This window comes from Bufo gargarizans, unplaced genomic scaffold (genome assembly GCF_014858855.1).
Source record: "Bufo gargarizans isolate SCDJY-AF-19 unplaced genomic scaffold, ASM1485885v1 fragScaff_scaffold_136_pilon, whole genome shotgun sequence".
Classification (NCBI taxonomy): Eukaryota; Metazoa; Chordata; class Amphibia; order Anura; family Bufonidae; genus Bufo; species Bufo gargarizans.
Window position 1 is genome coordinate 428,665 of NW_025334059.1, and position 18,658 is coordinate 447,322.

General features: G+C 44.4%; 1 protein-coding gene across 2 annotated transcripts in view; it reads right to left on the reverse strand.

Annotated features, from left to right (window-relative positions):
* LOC122922286 (peroxidasin homolog) overlaps positions 1–16,585 on the reverse strand; it is an 81,959-nt gene extending 65,374 nt beyond the window's left edge. Inside the window, exon 1 of one of the 2 annotated variants that reach the window (XR_006387120.1) lies at positions 16,328–16,585. Coding sequence is in view for 1 of the 2 variants with exons in the window: in XM_044272847.1 (XP_044128782.1) it covers positions 16,328–16,488 (161 nt within the window). In the remaining variant the exon portion in view is untranslated. The remainder of the gene's footprint in view (positions 1–16,327) is intronic. The other variant, XM_044272847.1, reaches the window with a different exon arrangement.
* Between the last annotated feature and the right edge of the window lie 2,073 nt (positions 16,586–18,658).

Below are 18,658 nucleotides of genomic sequence, written 5' to 3' on the forward strand. Positions count from 1 at the left end.
GGGTGGCTATAGGTGGCATGATGGGGGCGGCACTTGGTATACGACCGATACTGGAGTGTCGGTCGGGACCATAGTGCACGCCCAATATAGGATTACCATGATCCCCTGACAGAGGTTTATGGTTCTCTTACTTTTGCCTCCAGCTAGCCACCCTAAATATAGATTTAGGAACTATGGGCAATGCGTCCAGTACTGAACATGGCGTATTTGCAGTCACAGCGCTTTGAATATGCGCACTGGAGTGGAGGGAATAGCGTGCATCTGATGGCGCAGGGTATGATGCAGGCACGCCGTCATTAGGACGCAATATGGAGCGATTCTGTAGGGACAGATGCCGACGCCTGCGCACTCCATCCAGCTAGACGCCAAGTGTGGCCATCGTGGAGATGTGGATACATGCGGACTCTGTGGCTAATGTCACCACTCATTCCTCATGGCACCTCCTGTTTTTATTGTAGATCATTAAAAGAAGATTTGAAGCAGATGATTTATATTGGAGCACTTATATTTATACTATGGATTATGTTATTCTATATGTATTTATTATGAATTATACACATAATTATGTATCACTGGATTTGTCTCTGTATGTGCACTTTTTTAAACACTGTTTATGAGTGTTTATTTATTTTTATAATTGTGAACATCAATTAATTACAATTGTGTAATCATGTACACCTATTTATATGTGCACTCACCTTTGTGAGAGAAGTGCACTGATGTGAGAGGTAGGGGGTTATAATACATATGTGACACTGAAGATAAGTGAGGAGATTATCCTCCTCCTCCAGCCAGGCAGGGACAGGAAGGTTCAAAAGGGCCCGCCTCCTCACTTATCTTCAGTGTCTTATGGACTTGACAGGCCCTAAACTTACACAATCATTCGTGACCTTCACCAGTTACTTATCTATTCTCTGTTATAAATATTAAACCTCATACATATAACGCTAGACTAATTATTTAATTTTATAACTAGTCTTTTTTTTGGGGGGGGTGGGGGGGGGGGGGGAATATAAGCGGTGCCGTCATGGAGGATTCGCGGAAAAAGGAATTACCGGTAAGACTAATTCAACTTTTCCCCTCCATGACGGCACCTTACTTGGAGACCTAACAGATTATCAATTAGGGAGGGACAACTGCTTGTAAAACTTTCCTACCGTAGTATAGGTCTCTTTAGAATCAATATCTATCCTATAGTGTTTTACAAAAGGTATGGGATTCGACCAGGTTGCTGCCCATACAGATCTGATCCAAGGAAGCGGATGCTTCCTCTTGCCCATGAAGTCGATACTGCCATTGTTTGAATGAGCCTTGATATTTACCGGGGTCGTTTCCTCATTGCTATGGTAGGGCCTCTGGCGATGGACCGATTTAATCCTCGGTGTAATAGAAGGTTTGGACGCTTTTAACCCTTTCCTACCCCCTAAGAATTGGACAAATAGGTTATTAGATTTTCTCCCAGTCTTTAGTTTCTGATATATACTTCAGAACACACCTTCTGACATCCAAGGCAGTGAAATCCTCTTCTTTTTTAGATCTGGGCTTTCACAGAATGAAGGGAGGACCACCTCCTCCATTCTATGGAACTCCCCCCCCCCCCCCACATACCCCCCCGCAGACTACCTTAGGAAGGTAAGGAATTGTGCAGAACTTTAGGAAATTATTCTGTCGTCCCTGATTCGTCATGAAGGGTTTTTTTTAACCCCGAGAAGGCCTGTATCTCACCCTACGTGCAGAAGTAATGGCCACTAGAAATACTGTTTTAAGGGTCAGATATCTGATATTTTCTGGACTCTAATGGCTCAAAGGGGGGTTTAGTGAGACCGGAGGAGGACAGAGTTTAAATCCCACGGAGCGAACCAGAGGTCTACTCCGGGGTCTGAGTCTGACGGTTCCCTTCATGAAGCGAATGATCCACGGATTAAGAGCTATTTTTTCATCTAAATAGGCACTTAATGCTGAAATTTGAAACTCTAAGAGTGCTAGGTTTTAACCCTTTATTAAACCTTCTTGAAGAAAATCTAGAATAGACAGAATACTCCCCCCAGAAGTTAGAAGTATTTTCTGAACACCAGGAAACATATCTATTCCAGATTTTGCGGTAAATTTTATTAGTGACTTCTTTTTTGCTGGCTAGCATGGTATTTATTACTCTGTCCGATAAACCCTTAGATTTTAAGACTGCCCTTTCAGGATCCAAGCAGAGAGGTGCAGACTTTGCGTCTTTGGGTGGAAGACTGGCCCTTGACAGAGGAGGTCTTCCGACCAGGGTAGAATCCATGGATCTTCCCTGGACATCTTTGCCAGGAGAGGAAACCAGGATCTCCTCGGCCAGTTGGGAACAATTAGGATTACCTCGGCCCTTTCTCTTTTATTTTCCTGAGAACCCTTGGAATCAGAGGCAGAGGTGGGAAACAGTATGCCAGTTGGAAATTCCAAGGAAGAGCTAGCGCATCTGTTCCTGCACTTCTCGGATCCCATGGATCCAGGGAAAAATAAGTTGGTAATTTTGCATTTATTTTGTTTGCAAAAAGGTCTATTTGGGGAAGACCCCACCTTTGTGTTAAGGCCTGGAAAATTTCCTCTTTTAAACTCCACTCCCCTGGATCTAATTTCCTGCGGCTGAGGAAATCCGCTTGGATGTTTTGCGTCCCTTTTAGAAAGACCGCTGATAGGGAGAGGAGATTCTCCTCTGCCCACAAGAAAATCTTGTTGGCTAGGGCTTGTAGTTGTTTGCTTTTTGTTCCTCCCTGGTGGTTTATATATGCTACCACCGTCTTGTTGTCGGATCTTATCTGTACGTTGGACCTTTTTAACTCCTCTGAGAAGTGACTCAGAGCCTTCCACACCCCCAGGAGTTCCCGGTGATTTGATGAGTACCTCTTCTGGGATTGTGACCACTCCCCTTGGGCTGACACTGTTTGGAGATGTGCCCCCCAGCCCCATAGGCTGGCATCCGTGGTGAGGATCACCTGATCTCTCACTATCCATGGAACTCCCCTCTGTAAATTTAAATTTGATTCCCACCATTTTAGTGAGGACCGAATGTGATCCGGAATTATTATAAGACTGTCCAGGGAATCTTGTTTCCGGTTCCATATTTTTAACATAAGCGTCTGAAGCGGACGGGAATGTATTTGCGCCCACTTCACTGCCGGGATACAAGCTGTAAAGGATCCTATCAGGGCCATCGTTTGTCTTATGGTGTGGGATCTTTGTTGCCTGAACTGTTTTACTTGGGATTGGATTTTCGTGATCTTTTCTGCTGGTAAAAAGCATTTTTGGCTCACCGAGTCTATAAGAATTCCCAGAAAAACTATTTTTGCGTGGGAACTAAGTGGGACTTCTCTCGATTTAAAATCCAACCCAGTTCCTCCAGTCTGTCTATCGTTTTGGATAGATTGGACTCTAGGTCTTTCTGGGAGTCCCCCACTATCAAGAGGTCGTCCAGGTATGGAACTATCATTATTTTTTCCCTCCTCAGAGGGGTAATTGCCTCTAGCATAATTTTTGTAAAAAGCCTGGGGGCAGTCGTTATCCCAAAGGGTAGAGCTTGAAACTGGAAATGTTTTAGATGCCCTTGGACCCATACCGCTATTCTCAAGAACGGTTGAGACCCTGGGTGAATGGGTACGTGAAAATACGCATCTTTTAAATCTATGGACGCTAGAAACGCCCCTTCTTGTAGAACTTTGACCGTGGTTCTTATAGATTCCATCCTGAACTTCTCGTACTTTATGGACCTGTTCAGGGCTTTCATATTTATAATGAGACGCATTTTCCCGTTTGTTTTTTTTACTAAGAACACCCTGGAATAACAGCCCAGACCGACTTGATCCGTAGGTACCGGAACTAAGACGTTCATCTGAACTAGCAGTTCGATTTCTTGCTCCATGCAAAGCTGGAGATGTTCCGAGCTCTGAACTGGAGTCTGAATAAATAGAGAGGGGGGACTCTTGACAAAGGGAATACTGTACCCCTTGTGGAGGGTATTTAGTAACCAGTGGCTGCATGAGTATTTTTCCCAGCAATCCACAAATTTTCCCAGTCTTCCCCCCACTGGGGCTCTGGCGTCATTTTTTGGAAGAATCTTCGGAACGGGGAGAGAACAAAAAGCCCTTCCCTTTCTGTCTTCCCGATCTCCAGTTCTCCGTTTTACTCCTTTTATTTTGAAAACTAGCCTTTTTTTGGGGACGAAAAAAGGGAGCTTTCCTCTTCTTTTTATCCTCTGGGAAGTTCTTTTTGGAATCAGAAGCTTTCTCTAGAATTTTATCTAAGTCCTGCCCAAAGAGAAGTTTACCATAAAACGGAATGTTACATAGTTTTGCTTTGGAACCTGTGTCCCCGGACCAGGTTTTTAGCCAAAGTGCCCTTCTAGAGTTATTGGCTAGAGCCGTAGCTCTTGCGGCCAGCCTGACAGAATCCGCTGTTGTGTCTGACAAAAAATCCACTGCTTTTAATAAGAGAGGGAAGGAGTCTGCAAAGTTCTCGTATGGGGTATTGGATTTCAATAGTATATCTAGTTGTTCCAACCAATTTTTTAAGGATCTAGCAACTGACGTGGCCGCGATATTAGGTTTAAACAAAGCCGCGACCGCATCCCAGGTTCTTTTAAGGTTAGCATCCACTTTTTTGTCCATAGGGTCACGCAATGATCCTGTATCTTCGAATGGTAAAGAAGAACCTTTAGCTAGTTTGGAGAGTGAAACATCGATTTTAGGACAACTCAAGAACGGGGACAATTCTTCCTCGTCGAAAGGAAGCCTTTTCCTAATTGTTCGGGGTAGAAAAACCTTCCTGTCAGGATTTTTCCACTCCCTCAAGATAAGAGACTGCAGATTTTTGTGTACCGGAAATACCCTTTCCTTCTTGGGTTCTAATACTGAAAACATTCTATCCTGGGCGGACCTATGAACTTTTTCTTCCTTAATTTCCATGGTATCCCTGACCGCTTTTAACAAATCCTTTATATCGTCAGATGAAAATAGATAATTTTTAAAGTCTCCATCAGAGTCGGAATTATTACTATCCTCGTCGCTATCTGAAGAGACATCAGAGGAAGATGACGAGGTTTTTAAGGGGGATTTTTTCCTGGGCCCCTGTTTGGACGTTGATGGAACGTTAGCGGCTGCAGAAAAATCTGAAAAAGCCGTTTTTATTTCCTGCTTAATCAGGCACTGCAATTCCTGTTTCAGGGACGGGGCTTCTACCCTAACAATGCTATCAATGCATTTTCCACAAAGTTTTTTAGCATAATTATCGGGGAGTTTGGCCGAACATATGCGACATCTAGGAATTTTAGATTTTGGCGATATTTTAGGCCTTACAGAACCATCTTTGTCACTCTACCATACAAAAAAAAAAGAGAGGAGATGGAAAAGACTTAGTAACAGTGCAAGCAGCATTCCATACTCACAACCTGGATGTCACTCACAGCTACAGGTTGGTCCATAGCTTCCTCCTGATCCATCTGTGCGGATGTCTGAGGCTGCAGGAAGCTTGCAAACTCTCTGGTCAGAGGCCGACATCCGACTTGACCAGGGCAGCCAGTTTTTAAAAACTACGTGCGGCCGGAAGTCTCCCCAGGACCTCCGACGTCATCCCGGCCAGGCAACTCTCTGGCTACCATAATTAGGCCCTCAGAGCCGAGAATCTCGGGCAGCCGAGAAACCGGAAGAACTCCCTGAGTGTCCGGTTGCCGCGGCCTGCCACTACGCGCTGGCGCGCGAGAGTTTTGAAATAAGGACCGCGGCAGGCATCCAAAGGAACGGACTTACTTGCCCAAGGTAAGACCGTGGCTGGCGCAATGCACCCTCCATCCGATGGCTCCCGACCGGAGCACGAACGTAGACCTATCTTCCGCCTGGCAGGGACAGGAAGACACTGAAGATAAGTGAGGAGGCGGGCCCTTTTGAACCTTCCTGTCCCTGCCTGGCTGGAGGAGGAGGATAATCTCCAAGTAAGGTGCCGTCATGGAGGGGAGGGGAAAATATATATATGTACACACATATGTATCTATTATAACCCCTACCTCTCACATCAGTGCACCTCTCTCTCTCTCTCTATATATATATATATGTCAGTAATGTTGCCTTCACACATGGCATCTTTTGTGGCAGAAAATTCCACGACTGAAAATCTGTTAAATTCACCTTAATGGGGCTTGCAGAAATCCATGTTCTTGTGGCCCCATTTTTTTATGTATTTTTATTTTATTTTTTTCATTTTAGGGATAGGGGGCTATTTGAATTTGAACACGGCATCGGAAGAGTTATAAAGTCCACACTCTGCATTACCGTCTATCGCAAACTTTAGGCCCACGTATCACCTGTTTAAAACAGCAGGCACTCCGCAGCTATGGCTCGCCATCTTTAAAGTCTCGGCCAGCATTGTACATGTATGGTGCTGGTCGGGAGGGGGTTAATGGTTTTTATGGGCCATTCGGGCCAGAAGCTTTGTTTGTTTACCTCTGATTAGCATTTCCTCTTATGTTAACTTGATTGATTAATAAGTTAAAGAGCTAAATTTTCCCTAGAACTAAGCACACACTCCCCTATAAATCATGACACACTGTAAGGTGAGGCACTCCTGCTGGGATAGGCAGGAGTCAAATAGCCATCATTACGTAAATGCCTGGCCGTTAATCATGGCAGTTAGACAGGGATGTTATGCCAGCTACACAAACACCGTTGTTGACAGCTCAGGTATATTGCAGTATTGCTTCACCTTATTCACCGCTTCGGTCTTCATTGTTGCTGCTGTTTACCTTCAAACTCATCTACAACGTTCAACCTTTGTTCCATCTCTCCACATCAGTCCGTCCCTCCTTCCCTGACCTATGTTCAGTTCACATACACTGTGCACCTTCTTACATCACCTTTCTCCATGATGAAGCATAAAAACAGTCTGCTGTCTGACATTTCACCAATCCAGAGTCCACCTTCTTCTACTAACTTCAGATTCTCACCTACCACATAAAAACCCTTAAAATCCCCTCCGTCCATCCCCCCTTAAAGGTCTAGCATTGCCTTCTAAGTTAGCTACATCTGGTGGTGGTAGAGGCTCAGCTATCTTTTCTTTTTGGAAGGAAAGCTAATTTGCATACCTTTACACAGAGGAGCATGCATCCATCCATCATGACTGAGTGTTATATCAGTTATCCACTATACATAGTGTGTTTTGCTGTCATCTAGTGGCCATTGTTATATTTGGTTTATGTAATATACAGTACAGACCAAAAGTTTGGATACACCTTCTCATTCAAAGAGTTTTCTTTATTTTCATGACTATGAAAATTGTAGATTCACACTGAAGGCATCAAAACTATGAATTAACACATGTGGAATTATATACATAACAAAAAAGTGTGAAACAACAGAAAATATGTCATAGGCCTCATACACACGACCGTTTTTTTGCGGTCCACAAAAACGGGTTCCGTAGTTCCGTGATCAGTGTCAGTTTTTTCTTCCGTGGGTCTTCCGTGATTTTTGGAGGATCCACGGACATGAAGGAAAAAGTTGTTTTGGTGTCCTCCTGGCCGTGCAGAGCCAAACGGATCCGTCCTGACTTACAATGCAAGTCAATGGGGACGAATCAGTTTGACGTTGACACAATATGGTGCAATTGCAAACGGATCCGTCCCCCATTGACTTTCAATGTAAAGTCAGGGTATATTTTAACTTGAAGCGTCCCCATCACCATGGGAACGCCTCTATGTTAGAATATACCATCGGATTTTAGTTAGATTGTGATAACTCAGATCCGACAGTATATTCTAACACAGTGGCGTTCCCATGGTGATGGGGACGCTTCAAGTTAGAATATACTAAGAATTGTGTACATGACTGCTGCCTGGCAGCACCCGATCTCATACAGGGGGCTGTGATCAGCACAATTAACCCCTCAGGTGCCGCACCTGAGGGGTTAATTGTGCGTATCATAGCCCCCTGTAAGAGATCAGGGGTTGCCAGGCAGCAGGGGGCAGACTCCCTCCCTCGCTCCCCTGTATTAATTTCATTTTTTGGCCAGTGCTGCCCCCCTCTGGCCCCCACTCCCTCCCTCTACTGTATTAATTTTATTGGTGGCCAATGCGGCCCCCCTCCCTCCCTCTACTGTATTAATTTCATTGGTGGCCAGTGCAGCCCCCCTGTGCCCCCCCTCCCTCCCTCTACTGTATTAATTTCATTGGTGGCCAGTGCGCCCCCCCCCTCCTCTACTGTATTAATTTCATTGGTGGCCAGTGTGGCCCCCCTCCCCTGTATTAATTTCATTGGTGGCCAGTGCGGCCTCCCCCCCAATCGGTGGCAGCAAAGAGTTCCGATCGGAGTCCCAGTTTAATCGCTGGGGCTCCGATCGGTAACCATGGCAACCAGGATGCTACTGCTGTCCTGGTTGCCATGGTTACTTAGCAATATTAGAAGCATTATACTTACCTGCTGCACGGTCTGTGACCGGCTTAAAGCACAGACCTGTCACTTACCAGTAGGAGGAGCGCCCGGCTGGTCACAGACAGCGCAGCAGGTAAGTATAATGCTTCTAATATTGCTAAGTAATCATGGCAACCAGGACTGCAGTAGCGTCCTGGTTGCCATGGTTACCGATCGGAGCCCCAGAGTCCCAGATTAAACTGGGACTCTGATCGGAACTCTCCGCTGCCACCAATGAAATTAATACAGGGGAGGGGTGGGGGGGGGGGCGGGGTGCACTGGCCACCAATCAAATTAATACAGTAGAGGGAGGGAGGAGGGCCAGGGGGGGCCGCACTGGCCACCAATGAAATTAATACAGTAGAGGGAGGGGGGCAGGGGGGGGGCCATGAAATTAATACAGTAGAGGGAGGGGGGTCCGCACTGGCCACCAATGAAATTAAAACTGGGGAGGGAGGGGGGGGTCTGCCCCCTGCCAGCACCTGATCTCTTACAGGGGGCTATCATACGCACAATTAACCCCTCAGGTGCAGCACCTGAGGGGTTAATTGTGCTGATCACAGCCCCCTGTAAGAGATCGGGTGCTGCCAGGCAGCAGGGGGCAGTCATGTACACAGTTCGTAGTATATTCTAACTTGAAGCGTCCCCATCACCATGGGAACACCTCTGTTAGAATATACTGTCGGATCTGAATTTTCACGAAGTGAAAACTTAGATCTGAAAAAGCTTTTATGCAGACAGATCTTCGGATCCGTCTGTATGAAAGTAGCCTACGGACACGGATCACTGACGCGGAAGACAATCTTGTGTGCATCCGTGTTTTTTCACGGACCCATTGACTTGAATGGGTCCGTGAACCGTTGTCCATCAAAAAAATAGGACAGGTCGTATTTTTTTGACGGACAGGAAACACGGATCACAGACGCAGATGAACAACGGTGCATTGTCCGAGTTTTCAACGGACCCATTGAAAGTCAATGGGTCCGCAGAAAATCACGGAAAACGGAACAATGGACACGGATGCACACAACAGTCGTGTGCATGAGGCCATATTCTAGGTTCTTCAGAGTAGCCACCTTTTGCTTTGATTACTGCTTTGCACACTCTTGGCATTCTCTTGATGAGCTTCAAGAGGTAGTCACCTAAAATGGTCTTCCAACAGTCTTGAAGGAGTTCCCAGAGATGCTTAGCACTTGTTGGCCCTTTTACCTTCACTCTGCAGTCCAGCTCACCCCAAACCATCTCGATTGGGTTCAGGTCCGGTGACTGTGGAGGCCAGGTCATCTGGCGCAGCACCCCATCACTCTCCTTCATGGTCAAATAGCCCTTACACAGCCTGGAGGTGTGTTTGGGGTCATTGTCCTGTTGAAAAATTAATGATGGTCCAACTAAACGCAAACTGGATGGAATAGCATGCTGCTGCAAGATGCTGTGGTAGCCATGCTGGTTCAGTATGCCTTCAATTTTGAATAAATTCTTAACAGTGTCACCAGCAAAGCACCCCCACACCATCACACCTCCTCCTCCATGCTTCACGGTGGGAACCAGGCATGTAGAGTCCATACGTTACTCTTTTCTGCGTCACACAAAGACACGGTGGTTGGAACCAAAGATCTCAAATTTGGACTCCTCAGACCAAAGCACAGATTTCCACTGGTCTAATGTCCATTCCTTGTGTTCTTTAGCCCAAACAAGTCTCTTCTGCTTGTTGCCTGTCCTTAGCAGTGGTTTCCTAGCAGATATTCTACCATGAAGGCCTGATTTACACAGTCTCCTCTTAACAGTTGTTCTAGAGATGTGTCTGCTGCTAGAACTCTGTGTGGCATTGACCTGGTCTCTAATCTGAGCTGCTGTTAACCTGCGATTTCTGAGGCTGGTGACTCTGATGAACTTATCCTCCGCAGCAGAGGTGACTCTTGGTCTTCCTTTCCTGGGGCGGTCCGCATGCGAGACAGTTTCTTTGTAGCGCTTGGTTTTTGTGACTGCACTTGGGGACACTTTTCCCAATTTTTCAGACTGACTGACCTTTATTTCTTAAAGTAATGATGGCCACTCGTTTTTCTTTACTTAGCTGCTTTTTCTTGCCATAATACAAATTCTAACAGTCTATTCAGTAGGACTATCAGCTGTGTATCCACCTGACTTCTCCACAACGCAACTGATGATCCCAACCCCATTTATATGGCAAGAAATCCCACTTATTAAACCTGACAGGGCAAACCTGTGAAGTGAAAACCTTTTCAGGTGACTACCTCTTGAAGCTCATCAAGAGAATGCCAAAAGTGTGCAAAGCAGTAATCAAAGCAAAAGGTGGCTACTTTGAAGATCCTAGAATATTACATATTTTCAGTTGTTTTACACTTTTTTTGTTATGTATATAATTCCACATGTGTTAATTCATAGTTTTGATGCCTTCAGTGTGAATCTACAATTTTCATAGTCATGAAAATAAAGAAAACTCTTTGAACGAGAAGGTGTGTCCAAACTTTTGGTCTGTACTGTATATCAGTAATTTCATATGCTTTTCATTTTTTAACTCCTCTTCTGTGAGGGGATAGCCTATCCTATGCATCAGAGAGCTGGATAGAAGATTTTACTTTGACTTCACTCCTCACATAATTTCTCAAGGTACATATAATAAATTATCTAAAGACATACCCACTGCACCTTCCTCACTGTAATACTATATACAATTAGTGTCGCTAGGGGAATGAGTATAGCGAGTTCACCATCTTTCATTGCTTGTAGAAGAGATTGCTACTCAGACTTTTAATCACATAAATCAGTGACAAAATATTCTTCATAAGGGAATGATCTAAGGCTACTTTCACACTTTCATTCGGGGCTCCGCTTGCGAGTTCCGGTGGAAAGGCTCTCACAAGCGGCCCCGAACGGATCCGTACTGCCCTAATGCATTCTGAGTGGCTAAGGATCCGCTCAGAATGCATCAGTCTGGCAGCGTTTGTCCTCCGCTCAGCAGGCGGACACTTGAACCTGAACGCTGCTTGCAGCGTTCGGGTGTCCGCCTGGCCATGCGGAGCCAAACGGATCCATCCAGACTTACAATGTAAGTCAATGGGGACAGATCCGTTTGAAGTTGACACAGTATGGCTCAATTTTCAAGCGGATCCGTCCCCCATTGACTTTTCAACGTAAAGTCAAAACGGATCCGTTTGCACTATCATGATAATGCAAACGGATCCGTTCTTAACGGATCTAAGAGTTTGCATTATAGGTGTGGATCCGTCTGTGCAGATACCAAACGGATCCGCTCCGAACGCAAGTGTGAAAGTAGCCTAAGACTAGAAATCTAGATGAACTCTCTAGGGAGAAAAATACCATCATCTAGGGATTTGTTTTGCAAAAAATGCTACTAAAAAATAACCTACAAATAGCTGCGGTATGGAAGAAAAAATAAAATACACACACACACACACACACACACACACACACTATATATATGACATTTGTTAAGTGGCAAAAAAAAAAAAAAAAACCCCACCAGAACAGAGGTTACCCACCAAGATAGGGCCTAGTCACCACAGTTCTGCAAGTATTCCCATATTCAAAGAAATTGCATCTACCCCTATCAAGAATGATTTTATTTCTTATAGTTTAATTTATCTTCATTTGTAAAAATAAATAATACTACTAATTGAGTCCGGACAGCTAGTGCATATGAGCATTTGTAGGAGCTCTCTAAACTTTTAAGCTAGGGGAGCAAGGACACCATCTTCAGAGATCTTTTTTTCAGGCAGGCTACATTTGTTGGTGAGCATCCAGGATGCTTTCAGAGATCTCTTCGAGCTGAAGGAGGGTCTCGCATGGAGCAAAGTGTGATGTAAAAGGATAATAGTCAATAATAGCTGATCAAACGAAAGGGACGTCTGTGTGACGAAAAATAAAATTATTAATCCTACAATACAAGTCGTGGTCCGAAGAATAGAAGGCATCGTCCCTGGCGTGTGGGTGGGCAGTTCTCCAAAATAAATCGGCTGATGAGTGAACCTTTAAGGGTACCTTTGCACATGGTAGAAAATTCCACGACTGAAAGTCTGTTCAATTCATTTGAATGGGGTAGCAAAATGGCATACATTATATCATGCCTATTTCCCTGTGAAGTTCCACCCCTTGTATAGGATGTCAGAAAAAAAAAAAACTGTAGAAACTCTAAATGCACCACTTTTTTTTTTCTAAACAACATTTTGGTGCAGATACATTAGTAACTCAGGGCCTATGTCTGCACAGGATGAGCTCCGTTTCCCTGGAACATCTCTAGACAGAAAGGGACTTCTCTAGATTTAGGGCCAGAGCCACAGCTGTAGTAGGAATTAGAGTAGGAGAAACACTGAGATACACTGCCAGGGAACAATGGTCACTAGTCATTTTAGTTTGTATCATCTGACCATTTCAGGGGAAGGGTGAAGTGCCCGTTGGTTGGCCGATTCCTGGTTAAGAGCACAGTTCGGCAAATCTTTACAATGCCATACTCAAGCCACCCATTCCTTGGTAGACACATTTTGTATGAAAATGTAACTCAAACGATAGGCTGAACAAACCATTGCCAGAATAACTCACGATTAGGTATGAGTGAACATGTGTTTTCAAGTTCAGCGTACAAGGTTTGGGTTATCTAAGAATAAGTTATGGTCCGTGGTATCGGAATCCATAACAGAATTCTTATACCTTGTACACCGAACTTGAAAACACAAGTTTGCTCATCCCAAATCATGATAGTAAGTTGACTGAAACTTTTATTATATGTTTGTGCATGTGACTTATATACCATGGATGTCCCATAAAATCACACCATAAAAGAACATGTATAGACCATTGCAAGGAACATCATCATCCAAGCAAGGTTTATTCGTGATCTATCCAATCTTCAACTGAGTCAGTTCTTTCTGGAACACAGCCGAGACAAAATAATTTGTAATCATCAAGGGTTACCTCATTGTGTACAGACATAGCCATGGACACATGACATCACTCATAAAGAACTGCACTCTGTGTCCTTCGTTACAAAGACTGCAACCAGAGGGTCTATATAACAACAGTCACTGTCAATCACAGACACATTTCTAGCCATCTGAGCCTGAGAGGTCGGCCAGCAACACACTGCTCTTAAACACAAGAGCTAAGAACAGTTGCTAATTAGGAGGGATTTCTGCCAAAATGAACGGTTTCAGACTCCCAGTGGAAGATGGGACTAGTGCAGTACCAAATAAGACCAGGAGGCTTTGCACCCTATAGGGCCCATGATAACCCCACTGTCTAATAATTTAAATCATATTCAGGGAATGCCTAGTTTTGGGGGGATGTAGGTAAACAAATACAAAGTACATCAGTCAACGTGAAAATCGGATGTAGCAGGGCTCAGTTTGTCCTGTGTCATGTTTACACTGAACTACAACTTGTGCCTCTAATATAAATGTATCCTACCCAACAGATATTACTGTTATATCACTTTTCCCCAAATACAACTAATTATCAAAACTGCCTTAGGCTCCTTTCAGTCTAGCAGCGCGAGTGATGATTTATAATGCTATGTAACTCTTAGAGGTCTGGAATGTATTGGATAACACTGACATAATGCCGTCAGTGTTACCCAATACATCAGTGCTGGGAGGTCAGGACGGGAGCTCCAGACACACGCTGCTAGTTCGGAGTGTGTAACTCGCTCGTCTGAAAGGGGCCTTATTCTAAGTTTATTAGCCTACCATTGTACCGTGGAAATATGTTTTGATATTCATCTGCAGTTACAATCTGCATTGGAACTTTGTAAGGGCTCTTTCACACTTGCGGCAGGACGGATCCGGCAGGCTGATCTCCCTGTCGGATCCGTCCTTCTGCTGTTTCGCCGAGCTGCCGCTCCGTCCCCATTGACTATAATGGGGACGGGGGCTGAGCTCCGGCGCAGCACAGCGGTGCACAGCGAAAGCCACCTGACTAAAAAGTCAGACATGCAGGACTTTTTAGTCCGGCGGCAGCCAGCCTGCCTGATCCGTCCTGCTGCAAGTGTGAAAGAGCCCTAACGTGGGACATATCAGTGGTAAGAACAAGGGGTGTGGTTAGTGTCACATGATCTGCTAATGTCAAGACACCTCTCACTGCCCTAAGGAATGATGGGACAGCAAACACATGACAAACCAGGAAGGAATATTCCAGCCTGGGGAAAAGAGAAAACGTGTATGGCCACACAGCACAGCCATGGTCTGGTATGTGTGGGGGTGGGGAGATGCCAAACATTATTTTCATTCCTAATATAGTACTTTTTTTTTTTTATATGCATGCAGTGGATGAGATGGTCCCTTAGAATAGGTCATCAACTTCAGATTAATAGGGGGCCGACTGCCAGCACCCTCTGCCGATCCGGCATCTGAAGAGAACACAGCTCTCATATGAGCGCTGTGGTCTCTTCACTGTTTACCTGCTAGCCGTCGACATTGCAGTGACCAGCAGTTGTAATTACAGCTCTGCCATCCCTATTCACTTTAATAGGAGGGAGCCTTACTAGTTAATGGAACAGTGAAGGTATAATTACACTTGCCGCGGTTAAGAGAAAAGAACAGCGCTTGTACGAGCACTGTGTTCTCTTCGAGCAGATGATCAGCAGAGTGCTGAATCCCCATCTGCTATGTAACCAATGGGGATGTAGTTTGGGATCTCCCCACACCTTTATTTCTTGGCGTGGCCTACACTCATGGACATATATGGTCAGCCATTTATTTGTATGGGCACCATGTACTATTTAATTTCTGTGGCAGGGAAAATGTGTAGTACCTGTACATTCCCTGCTTGGTTCTGGACTTAGTTACCCATGTCACGCTGTTGGAGAATATACGCAAATCACACTGGCTCCCTCTCGAAAGGAATTTCAAGTGACGGAATGCACATTTCCAGCCGCCTTACATCATGCATTCTTTTACATGCTTGGCCTCAGGACACAAACAAGCAAGTTGAATGTCAGTGGGTGTCTGTATGTAATCAGGATCACTAAGCAGAGAGAAAGCAGCCTGTGGGAAATCAGGGTCCGAAGCACGTCATTTCTACACTTTATAAGAGGGCATTCACACGACCGTATTTTCGGTCTGCATCCAATCCGCATTTCTTGTGGATCGCATGTGGACACTCATTTCAATGGGGCTGCAAAGATGTGGACAGCACACAGTGTGCTATCCGCATCCAAATGTCTATTCCGCGGCCGCGCAAAAAAACAAAACACATCTTGTTCTTGTCTGACAAGAACACGCATTTCTAACAAAAGGGAAGGACATGCAAACTGTGGAACACACACGGCCGGTATCAGTGTTTTTTGAACCCGCAATTTGTGGACCACAAAATGGATACGGTCGTGTGAATTCCCCCTAAAGCTGAAGTAAGGCGCCAGGATGCAGGTGCCCAACACCATCACACTGGTATATAAAAACAGGACAATAATATGGAAAACCAACTTTTTGGGGATAGAGGGACAAGAAATTTATTCCAGTCACAACTTATAAACATATATACAAAAATATAGCTACTATAATACTGTCATATGTACAAGAATATAACTACTATAATACATCCTCTATGTACAAGAACAGAACTACTATAATACTGTTTCCTACGTACAAGAATATAAACTATTATAATACTGCTCTTCTATACAAGAATAAATACTGCATCTTAGGTGCAAGAATATAACTACTATAATACTGTCTCCTCTGCACAAAAATATAACTACTATAATACTACCCCATGTACAAGAATATACCGTAACTACTATAACACTGCCCCCCAAGGTCAAGAATCTAACTACTATAATACTGATCACACGCCTATTGATAATGGGAAAGGTGAGAGTTGTCACACAGATTCCCATAGCATGAATACTAATAACAGTGACGACTCACAGTACAGTGGTCTGGACTGGGACATCGGGGATGGAATCCAGCATCAGATGCATGCACCTTACAGTGGTCCGAAAGCATAAACACCGGCTGGGACATGCTGCCCCCTGCTGAGGTGGTAAAAGCAAGAGAAGCAGTCCATACAATCCCCACTGCATGTTCATAACGGTGTGTTGTCTCAAGGTCTGATCAGTAAGGAGGACCGAGCCTTCCAAAACCTCTGTAGGAGGGAGAACATGTGTTTCTTGTTAATCTCACTCACACCCCTCTGCCCAAACACATGTTCCCTCCTTCTGTGTTCTATGGAGCTTTTCATACTCCAATTTGCCCTCGGACTGATTTCAAGTCATTTATTAAGACTGTTAAACAGACCCCCTTGATAAAAGAGGGGGGGGGGGGGCATAGGTCTGTTAATGGGGTTTTCTGCTGTAATGGCGACAGGTGCTCAGCTCACTTCTGGTGCTACAGCTGGTTGAAGTGAAGGATGGGGTGGCAGGTGCCTGCTGGACCCAGTGATAAGGGCCTATTGTATGTCTACACCGAAAATGTCAGCTCTTGATATGAGGTGTACTGAACGAGCTGTTCTACTAATGCTATAAACTGCAGATATACATATAGGGGGACATTTATCAAGACTGGTGTATTAAGCCGGTCCTGATTCCCTCTGTGCTGACGGAGGATACATAAATTGATGGTGAGGTGCAGGCCTCATGAATTTATCGCATTCTATGGCAGTCTGTGCAACACACTTAGGGCTCATACAACCGACCGTAGGCCAATTTTGGCTGTCCACAAATACTGGCCGTATGAGTTCCACAGTTGCAGAAAAGAACGGTTCCTGGCCTCTATAGAACAGGTCCTATTCTTCTCTGTAAAATGGACAAGAATAAGATGTTCTATTTGTTTTTTTGCAGGCGTCACAGAACAGACAGACTGATAGCACACTGCGTGCTGTCCGCATCTTTTGCAGCTCTGTTGAAGTGAATGGGATCGCATCCAACCTGCACAAATGCCAGATCGGATGTGGAAAAAATTAAATATTTAATGTGGATGCGCCCTTAACCCCATTCAGCCCGCTAGGTGAAACCCCCTTCATGACCAGGCCACTTTTTACACTTCGGCACTACACTCCTTTCACCGTTTATCGCTCGGTCATGCAACTTACCACCCAAATGAATTTTACCTCCTTTTCTTCTCACTAATGGAGCTTTCATTTGGTGGTATTTTATTGCTGCTGACATTTTTACTTTTTTTGTTATTAATCAAAATAACGATTTTTTTGCAAAAAATGACATTTTTCACTTTCAGCTGTGAAATTTTGCAAAAAAAAGACATCCATATATAAATTTTCGCTAAATTTATAGTTCTACATGTCTTTGATAAAAAAAAATGTTTGGGCAAAAAAAAAATGGTTTGGGTAAAAGTTATAGCATTTACAAACTATGGTACAAAAATGTGAATTTCCGCTTTTTGAAACGGCTCTGATTTTCTGAGCACCTGTCATGTTTCCTGAGGTTCTACAATGCCCAGACAGTAGAAAACCCCCACAAATGACCCCATTTCGGAAAGTAGACACCCTAAGGTATTCGCTGATGGGCATAGTGAGTTCATAGAACTTTTTATTTTTTGTCACAAGTTAGCGGAAAATGATGATGTTTTTTTTTTTTTTTTTTTCTTACAAAGTCTCATTTTCCACTAACTTGCGACAAAAAATAAAAAATTCTAGGAACTCGCCATGCCCCTCACAGAATACCTTGGGGTGTCTTCTTTCCAAAATGGGGTCACTTGTGGGGTAGTTATACTGCCCTGGCAATTTAGGGGCCCAAATGTGTGAGAAGAACTTTGCAATCAAAATGTGTAAAAAATGACCGGTGAAATCCAAAGGTGCACTTTGGAATATGCGCCCCTTTGCCCACCTTGGCAGCAAAAAAGTGTCACACATGTGGTATCGCCGTACTCAGGAGAAGTTGGGGAATGTGTTTTGGGGTGTCATTTTACATATACCCATGCTGGGTGAGAGAAATATCTTGGCAAAAGACAACTTTTCCCATTTTTTTATACAAAGTTGGCATTTGACCAAGATATTTTTCTCACCCAGCATGGGTATATGTAAAATGACACCCCAAAACACATTCCCCAGCTTCTCCTGAGTACGGCGATACCAGATGTGTCACACTTTTTGCTGCCAAGGTGGGCAAAGGGGCACATATTCCAAAGTGCACCTTTCGGATTTTGCAGGGCATTTTTTACACATTTTGATTGCAAGGTACTTCTCATACATTTGGGCCCCTAAATTGCCAGGGCAGTATAACTACGCCACAAGTGACCCCATTT